Here is a 9,955-nt window from a genome sequence, read left to right on the forward strand (position 1 = left end):
TCGTTTTTTAACAAATATTTTTGTTTTCTAAAAAGTGAAAAAAAAATTTCAAAAACGAAAATATTTTTGTTAAAATAATTTTTTTTCTGTTTTTACAATTTTTGTTTCAGTTTTTACAAAAAAAATGCTTTAAAAAAACTGAAAAAAATGAAAAACAACATTTTTTTTGTAAAAACTGAATTGTTTTTTGTAAAAACTGAAAAAAGAAGAAGAAGACTTTAGTAAATTAGTGGACTACTGGTGCATTAGTTTAAAAACTAAAAATATTTTGCAAAATATTTTTTTTAATTAATTATTTTTAATTCAGCTAGGTCAAAGGGCATAAGTGAACCAAAAAAGGTGGATGGAGGGGTATTTTTAGCCCAATAGGTGGATGAAGGGTATTTTTAAACCTTTTCTAATAGTTTAGGGTCATTTTAAACCCTTTTCCGTACATTTTATTTGGACAAATACATCAAGCGATTAATTTTGTCCTCTGATCTTATAAAAAAGCTTTTATATTTTATTTAAGAACTGACATACTATAAAGTGGGTGCTTCACCTAGAAAAAAAAAGACCTATTCTAGTCGATACCACCCTCAACAATCAACATGTAAAACATTTACACTGTTAATGACAACGGTTTAAATTCTTATGTTAACATTTAATAATATTCCGTCTGTCAAATGGACCTTTTAGTTCTCTTTCTGGTGGCTGTCTCGTCAAATTTATCAGTAAAAAAATTGATTAAATTTTAAAATTATTAAAAGTAAACCCAAAAGAGAAAAGTTCCTATTTACACAAAAAAACAAAAAAAAATTACAATACTAAACTTTTTCACTAGGAAGCAACTTTAGGCAGACCAAAAGTGCTAAGAGCACGCACCACCAATAAGCAGGTTCGATGAGTCTGACATCGGAGATTTCAATATTACGGCAGCCGATGAACCCTACCAACCTCGGCCTGCACTCATCCCCAAGGCAAGCTCTGGTGTGATTCCAGCTCACCATCACATTTTTCTTCTTATCAAATCTCTGCACAAACTTCAATCCCTGTCCGTTGATTTCTCCACCTCCGGTAATCCCTACATCTGCCGCATCCTCCGCCAGAACTACGTACCACTTGCTCTGCTCCTTCGGATAATCCTCCAACTTCGTCCCTCCCAAAATCGTCGCCTTCTTATGTATATCCAATACGACGCCGGATTTCAGGAATATTGTCGCCGTTAAGTAATTTCCCGGTGGGAAGATAACGTGGCATTGACGGCGGTGTTTGGAAACCGCGACTGAGCATGCGTTTATGGCTTTCTGGATTGGAACGGTGTCGTAGTGTATGCCGTCGCCGGCGGCGCCGAATTTGGTGACGGGGATGGATAGGGGGTTAGGTTTTGATTGGAGGATGGAGAGTAGTGACGTGGAAGAGTATGATTGGGTGGTGAAAGATAAAGTGAGAAGTGAGAGGAGTAATTGAACCTGAAACATTTGTGTTTTTTTTTTGAGAATGAAAATGAATGATTTGATCGGAAAATGGAAAAAAGGAAATGAAGATTATTAGTGTTGAGCCATTGAGGCATTGACTACGAAATTGGATTACTTGTTTTTTTATTTTTATTAAGTAGTATTTTTCTTGGATAAGATTTGACTAATTAATTATTTGTTAACAATATTATAATACAGTCAAACCTCTCTATAACAGTTTCGTTTGTTCCGAATATTTTTGTATGTTATAGCGAATTGTTGTTATAAAAAACATATATTATAACATAATATAAAAATTGGTTCCTGTTTGCTCAAAAGTTATCATATACCTTATGAGTGTAAACAATATAAATAAATCACGGGAAAATCATAGCAAACCGTAATAATCCATTAGACCAAATGAAAGATGCGCAAATAAGTACTCAGCGTTAGGAAGAGAGACATTAAAAGCTTTTATTTGATAGTATTGCTTTGGTCTGCCTCTCCATGAAGAGGTTCAGAGCCTTACAATGATGTTCCACTTTCCCATAATATGTGTATCGTTATATCTTTCTCTCTCTCTCTCGAATAATAAAGAAGAAGAAGCCCCCTTTCTAGGGTTTCCTCTCTTGGTATTTATAGCTGTGAGCTTCGTGAGCTGGCAATAAGTGGCCGTGACCATGTTGGGGTTTCGCCTTCATGATGACGGACGGGCCGTGGCCTTATTGATCGAATCAGATAAGGGTTGAATACCGTTAATTCTGGGTGGTCGTACCACTAAGGGTTGAATACCGTTAATTCTGGGTGAAGTCGCGGTATTGAAGCTTCAGGTGAGGGATGCCTCGTCGAGGGTTGGGGCATTGAAGGAAGCTATCCGCGTGCACGAGTCCCAACGGGCGTTGGAGAGGGCTGCTGCGGCCTTTAGAGAAGTGAGTCTCGAGGAGCGGATCGGTGTCTTTGAGCAGGACGCCCAAGTCATGGCGGACCAGATCACAGCCTTAGAAGAAGAGAATCAGCGCCTACGGGACCAAGCCGCTTCTTCCAGCCAGGCTCGCGAACTTTGGGTCTTTGCCGAGGCCCAACGTGATGTATATAAGAATTTGTGGGAGGCCGGCATCATGACCGAAGCTGCTTTCGAGGGAGCGCGTCAAAAGGCTCGTGAGGCCCGTACCGACTGTGGTTTTGACGCGGCGATGCCAGAGGCTGACGCTGGTGCAGATGGTGGCGCGGATGGCGCCGAGTAAAAAGATGTTATGCATTTTTTCTTGTCTTGTTCGCCGTTTGGCGTTTAGGTATTTCTTGTTTTTCTTTTTTTCTCTTTCCTTGTATTGATCGGCCTTGGCCGGGTGTAAGCGGGGAAGACCCGCAATTAACTTTGTAGATAAATGAGATCTCCTTTCCGTTATTTGCCTTGTGTTTATTTTGTATCTCCCCTTTTTCCCCTTTAGATTTTTCTTTGCATGCGTTCGAAGGGGTGATTTACCTTTGAGTTTGACTCTAGTAGGCATGTTAGTTTTTGATTGTTGACGACTTTTCTTCTTCGACTCGGGGTGAGCGAGTCGGAGCCGTTGCTTGGCGATAGCGGCACTTAGCCTTTAGTCTTAGTCCCAGTTCGGGTGTGGTCGAACTACCGACCGTGATGATAAAAAATGCGGCCTTGTAGTTTGACCGGGGCCGGACTTTACGTGCCCCCAATCTTAGTTTGAGTTGGGAGTGCTTACTTGAAGGGCGAGGGTGCCTAACCTGCGCCTCGATTCGTTGGAGGTTGGATTTTGCTGAGTTCAACGATGAAGGCGCTTGGTTCGAGTCCCGGTTCGGTTGTGGTTGAAATAGTTAGATTTGAGGACGGAGGCGTCTAGCCTTATGGTTCGAGCGAGGTCGAACTCGTTGGATTTGATGGCGAAGGCGCGTAGCCTGAGTCCCAGTTCAACTGTTGTTGAACTTAGTCCATTTTGATGGCGAAGGCGCATAGCCTGAGTCCCAGTTCAACTGTTGTTGAACTTAGTGGCGAAGGCGCGTAGTCTTGATTCAATGGCGAAGGCGCATAGCCTGAGTCTTGGTTCAACCGTAGTTGAACTTCTTGGCGAAGGCGCTTAGCCTGAGTCCCAGTTCAACTGTTGTTGAACTTTGTCAACTTTGATGGCGAAGGCGCATAGCCTGAGTCTTGGTTCAACCGTAGTTGAACTTACTGGCGAAGGCACTTAGCCTGAATCTTGGTTCAACCGTAGTTGAACTTACTGGCGAAGGCGCATAGCCTTGGTTTAATGGCGAAGGCGCATAGCCTTGATTTAATGACGAAGGCGCATAGCCTGTGTCTTGGGTCAACCATAGTTGAACTTCTTGGCGAAGGCGCATAGCTTGAACCTTGGTTCAACCGTAGTTGAACTTATTGGCGAAGGCGCATAGCCTGAATCTTGGTTCAGCCGTAGTTGAATTTACTGGCGAAGGCACTTAGCTTGAATCTTGGTTCAACCGTAGTTGAACTTACTGGCGAAGGCACTTAGCCTGAATCTTGGTTCAACCGTAGTTGAACTTACTGGCGAAGGCGCATAGCCTGAATCCCAGTTCAACTATTGTTGAACTTTGTCAATTTTGATGGTGAAGGCGCATGGCCTGAGTCTTGGTTCAACCGTAGTTGACTNAAGGCGCATAGCCTGAGTCTTGGTTCAACCGTAGTTGAGCTTCTTGGCGAAGGCGCATAGCCTTGATTTAATGACGAAGGCGCTTAGCCTGAGTCCCAGTTCAACTGTTGTTGAACTCCTTGGCGAAGGCGCATAACCTTGATTTAACGACGAAGGCGCATAGCCTGAGTCTTGGGTCAACCGTAGTTGAACTTCTTGGCGAAGGCGCATAGCCTTGATTTAATGGTGAAGGCGCATAGCCTGAGTCCCAGTTCAACTGTTGTTGAACTTTGTCAATTTTGATGGCGAAGGCGCGTAGCCTTGATTTAATGACGAAGGCGCACAGCCTGAGTCTTGGGTCAACCGTAGTTGAACTTCTTGGCGAAGGCGCATAGCCTGAACCTTGGTTCAACCGTAGTTGAACTTATTGGCAAAGGCACTTAGCCTGAATCTTGGTTCAACCGTAGTTGAACTTACTAGCGAAGGCGATAGCCTTGGTTTAATGGCGAAGGCGCATAGCCTTGATTTAATGACGAAGGCGCATAGCCTGTGTCTTGGGCCAACCGTAGTTGAACTTACTGGCGAAGGCACTTAGCCTGAATCTTGGTTCAACCGTAGTTGAACTTACTGGCGAAGGCGCATAGCCTTGGTTTAATGGCGAAGGCGCATAGCCTGAGTCCCAGTTCAACTGTTGTTGAACTTTGTCAATTTTGATGGCGAAGGCGCATAGCCTGAGTCTTTGTTCAACCGTAGTTGAGCTTTTTGGCGAAGGGGCATAGCCTTGATTTAACGGCGAAGGCGCATAGCCTGAGTCCCAGTTCAACTGTTGTTGAACTTTGTCAATTTTGATGGCGAAGGCGCGTAGCCTGAGTCCCAGTTCAACTGTTGTTGAACTTTGTCAATTTGATGGCGAAGGCGCATAGCCTGAGTCTTGGTTCAACCGTAGTTGAACTTACTGGCGAAGGCGCATGGCCTTGATTTAATGGCGAAGGCGCGTAGCCTGAGTCCCAGTTCAACTGTTGTTGAACTTTGTCAATTTTGATGGCGAAGGCGCGTAGCCTGAGTCCCAGTTCAACTGTTGTTGAACTTACTGGCGAAGGCGCATGGCCTTGATTTAATGGCGAAGGCGCGTAGCCTGAGTCCCAGTTCACTGTGTCTTGTCATTTGATGGCGAAGGCGCATAGCCTGAGTCCCAGTTCAACTATTGTTGAACTTTGTCGATTTTGATGGCGAAGGCGCATATCCTGAGTCTCACGCTGTGGGTATTGGGTGCTGAAGCTCGATTTTGATTCGATACCTTGAGCAGCTTATACGTTGTCTTCCCAATCGGGGTATGTAGGCTGTCTTGAAGCGACTCTCGGCTCGAGATATCTCCGTGCCGGTTTATGGCCGAAGCCCGTATCGGGGATGCGGGAGATGCTTTACAGAGATCCTCCCTTCGGGGGGGGGGGCGTTCTTCTTTTTGTTTGCACTATCTGAGATCGGAGAGAGAGAGAGGACTTGGATCTTGATTTGAGATCTTCGAGTTCCCCTTCGAGTTTGGCGTTTCTTTCCTTTTGGTCCAGGGAAGAACTACGCGGTTTTGCTAGGAAATCCCCACAGACGACGCCAAATTGTTTGCTCAAAAGTTATCATATACCTTATGAGTGTAAACAATATAAATAAATCACGGGAAAATCATAGCAAACCGTAATAATCCATTAGACCAAATGAAAGATGCGCAAATAAGTACTCAGCGTTAGGAAGAGAGACATTAAAAGCTTTTATTGATAGTATTGCTTTGGTCTGCCTCTCCAGAGTCTTACAATGATGTTCCACTTTCCCATAATATGTGTATCGTTATATCTTTTTTTCTCTCTCTCTCTCGAATAGTAAAGAAGAAGAAGCCCCCTTTCTAGGGTTTCCTCTCTTGGTATTTATAGCTGTGAGCTTCGTGAGCTGGCAATAAGTGGCCGTGACCACGTTGGGGTTTCGCCTTCATGATGACGGACGAGTCGTGGCCTTGTTGATCGAATCAGATAAGGGTTGAATACCGTTAATTCTGGGTGGTCGTACCACTAATCAATCATGAATTAGCTTAAGACGGGATTAACTTCGTTAATTATCATGGGGTCGGATCCTGACCCATACAGTTCCGAAAAAGCTTGGCTTTTATAGTGAAGTGTTGTTATATAGGGATGCTGTTATAGAGAGGTCTGAATGTATAATATTTGATTGTTTGATGACAATCAAATCTCATGAGTCTTTCGAACGAGATTTATAATTTATGAGTTAAAAACTACTCTTCCATTCCAATTTATGTGAACTTGTTTGCCTGGGCACGGAGTTTAAGAAAAAAATGAAGACTTTTGAATTTGTGGTCCTAAACAAATAAAAAAGGGGCCCAGAGTATTTGTGTGGTAGTAAAAGCTTCTCATTAAGAATAAAATTCTAAGTTTAAGCTAAATTATTTTCAAATTTAGAAACGGATCATTCTTTTTTGAAAAAACTAAAAAAGAAATAAATTCAATAAATTAGAAAGGGGGTATTCAGGCAGTGTTGATTATAAATGTTGTATGATTCCTTAATGAAAGTTAGTCAATGTTGCCATTTTGGATTTTCTTTTTCCATGCCGTGTGATCTGATCTCTTTATTCTACCGAGATAGAGCCGTACTATATACTATTTATTATTCTTTTTTTTAATTTCTTTTTTGTTTGCCTTTTAACTATGGTCATATGTATGATAGTAAAATTTATCCTTTTCCTTTCTCTTTTGGCTAAATACATATACGGACCATTAAACTTGGCTTAATTTTTTATTTTGGCACTTTAACTCAGTCTTGTTCCATTTTGGCCCTCCAATTCCATTTTTTTTGTTCCACTCTGACACAAATTTTTTTCTCCCAGGTAAAAATGCAGCGCGTGCAAATACCCAGCTGCTACCCCCCCCCCACTCCCCCTCCCCCCCCCCCGTTAATATTTTTTTTTACTTTTTTGTAATTTCAAATTATTATTTTTTTTTTGTTTTTTTGCCCACATCCTGGGGAAAAATTATTTTTTATATATAGTTTCAGTAATAACTACGGGTTCAACTGAACCCATAAATTTAGACGCGGAGTGAAAATTTTTATGTAAAAATTTATTAAAATTGTAAAAAAAAATAGATATAAACCCATAACGTTTAAAAATATAATGGGTTCTTTTGTTCCACTTTGACACAAAAATTTTTATTCCAGGTAAAAATGCAGCGCGGACAAATACCCAGCTGCTACACCCATCCCCACCCTATTGCCTCCCCAACCCCCCGCAAAAATTTTTTTTTTCAAATTATTATTTTTTTCGTTTTTTCTGCCCCCCTCCCGTGGAAAAAATATTTTTTTATATATATTTTCAGTAATAACTACGCGTTCAACTGAACTCATAACTTTCGACGCGGAGTAAAAAATTGTATGTAAAATTCATCAAAATTGTAAAGAAAATAATAGATATAAACTCATAACTTTAAAAATATTAAAATTGAATCCATAGGATTTAAATTCTGGATCCGCCTCTACGTTGGGAGTATGAAATTTGGCTTAAAAAATGGCTCTCACGCGCCTACAAGGGTGAGGCAAATCACACATGGAATCTAGTCAACTTTTGTGTCAAAGTGGAACAAAAGAAATGGGGTTGGAGGGCCAAAATGGAACAAGGCTGAGTTAAAGTGCCAAACTGAAAAATTGGGCCTAGTTTAACGGGCTTTCTATGTATTTGGCCTTCTCTTTTTCTTTAGGATATATGTGCTCCGGAAAAGACTTAACCGTGCATAGTATCCTCTCCAGTAATTTTATGTCCAGTATTTGTCAAAAATAAACATTTAACATCTACTAAAATGAAAATCATATTCAAACTAATAATGTGTAAGATTTCCATAATAAAGATAATGTAAGTATTTGATTTTAAAATATAATAGGCATATCTACAAATTAGTGAAGTGTTGAGTGTAATTTACCAAAAACTGAGCACTTAGAAAGCTATAACAATTATTGATGCAAAGAAGGAAAAGTTCCCTTTCAAAAAGATAATGAGTTGCTGTTTTACTACGAAAGAAAGAAAGTAAAAGGCACGCACCACCAAAGAGCAGGCTCGATGAGTCTGACATCGGAGATATCAATATTCCGGCAGCCGATAAACCCTACCAACCTCGGCCTGCACTCATCCCCAAGGCAAGCTCCGGTGTAGTTCCAGCTCACCATTACATTTTTCTTCTCATCAAATCTCTGCACAAACTTCAATCCCTGTCCGTTGATTTCTCCACCTCCGGTAATCCCTACATCCGCCGCATCCTCCGCCAGCACTACATACCACCTGTTCCGCTCCTTCGGGTAATCCTCCAATCTCGGTCCTCCTAAAATCGTCGCATTCCGGTGAATATCCAGTAAAACGCCGGATTTCAGGAATATTGTCGCCGTTAAGTATTTCCCCGGCGGGAAGATAACGTGGCATTGACGCTGGTTTTTGGAAACGGCTTCTGAGCATGCGCTTATGGCTTTCTGGATTGGAACGGTGTCGTAGTGTATGCCGTCGCCGGCGGCGCCGAATTTGGTAACGGAGATGGATAGGGAGTTTGGTTTTGATGGGAGGATGGAGAGTTGTGACGTGGAAGAATATGACTGGGTAGTGAAAGATAAAGTGAGAAGTGAGAGGAGTAATTGAAGTTGAAACATTTTGTGTTTATTTGAGAAATGATTTGATCAGAAAATGGAAATAAGGAAGTGGAGTGATTGACTACTTTTTTTTTTTTTTTTTTTGTCGAAAGGAAGAACATATATTATAGATATTTAAACAGTACTAGTAGTACATGGAACAAGATGCAACATAGGCTTCGTAGTGGCTAGACTAGAGTGCATAATATTTACTACAGGTGCCCCAACATGGGGATCAGTACTAGGTAATAAGTCATAAGTAGATATTACATTAGTATTACAAAAACTAAATATAGTAGGGAGCAGCTGTGTTGAAGCAGGTACAAACCTCCTGTGTTGGGTGCCTTGGGTGTGACAAAAGGTGGTGGGTTTGCCAAAAATATGCAGTTAGTCTCTGCATCCGCGGATCCATATTTAGCTAAACTATCACCAACACAATTTTGCTCTCTATAGAAACGTTAGATGGATGGGCTACCCAGCTTTAGAAGTAACAACCTGCAATCATTAATAATGTTAGTATAATGCATAAAAGTTATTTGAAACATACCGATGAGTTGTCGGGCGTCTGTTTCAATGATAAGTGGTGTGAAATTCTTTTGCACAGCTATTTTCAATCCCATGAGTAGTGCAAATAGTTCTGTCTGTATGCTTGTACCCGATTGTGATTGTCCTGCGAAACCCATAATCCAACTGTCTTGGTGGTTACGAAAGACTCCACCAATGCCATATTGTTTATGGGAAAATGAAGCAGATCCATCTATGTTAAGTTTGTAGTGAATAGTGATTGACTACGTTATATGTTTATTGAGTTCATTATTCAAATAGTCAATTCAACTATATAAAATTAATGAATAAACTTATGTTTTTATTTGTTTTTATAGAAAAGTCACTTAATTATAACTATGACATTCCAAAGATCATTCAATTTTTTCAAACATTTTGTGACAACTATTTATTACCCTTTAATTATCAATATTTATGATTTTTTACTTTTTTAATATGATGACATAATTTTTCTCCTTTTAGATCTAAATTATGGACTAGCATATGCCCTATAAAACACGTAAATCTTTATTACAAATTTAAAAAGTAAAAAATAATTTTCAAACATATACGATGTTTAATAATAAATGGATGATCGAATATAATGTAATTAAAAATACATCTCTACTTTAAAAAATGGCAGAATTGCCTCATAGACACTTGTACTTATGCGCATTTGTCATCCCGGTC

The 9,955-nt window shown here is 40.4% G+C and overlaps 1 protein-coding gene across 2 annotated transcripts in view; it reads right to left on the reverse strand.

Annotated features, from left to right (window-relative positions):
* Positions 1-8,959, reverse strand: part of LOC109220002 (probable polygalacturonase) — an 11,561-nt gene extending 2,602 nt beyond the window's left edge. Inside the window, exons 1-2 of one of the 2 annotated variants that reach the window (XM_019384463.1) lie at positions 8,385-8,959; positions 865-1,104 (exon numbers count right to left, since the gene is read on the reverse strand). In XM_019384463.1, the coding sequence (XP_019240008.1) occupies positions 865-1,104; positions 8,385-8,743 (599 nt within the window). In that variant the 5' untranslated portion in view covers positions 8,744-8,959. Of the gene's footprint in view, positions 1-864; positions 1,105-8,147 lie in introns of both variants that reach the window. The other variant, XM_019384462.1, reaches the window with a different exon arrangement.
* Between the last annotated feature and the right edge of the window lie 996 nt (positions 8,960-9,955).

The sequence above is a fragment of the Nicotiana attenuata genome, unplaced genomic scaffold, assembly GCF_001879085.1.
Source record: "Nicotiana attenuata strain UT unplaced genomic scaffold, NIATTr2, whole genome shotgun sequence".
NCBI lineage: Eukaryota > Viridiplantae > Streptophyta > Magnoliopsida > Solanales > Solanaceae > Nicotiana > Nicotiana attenuata.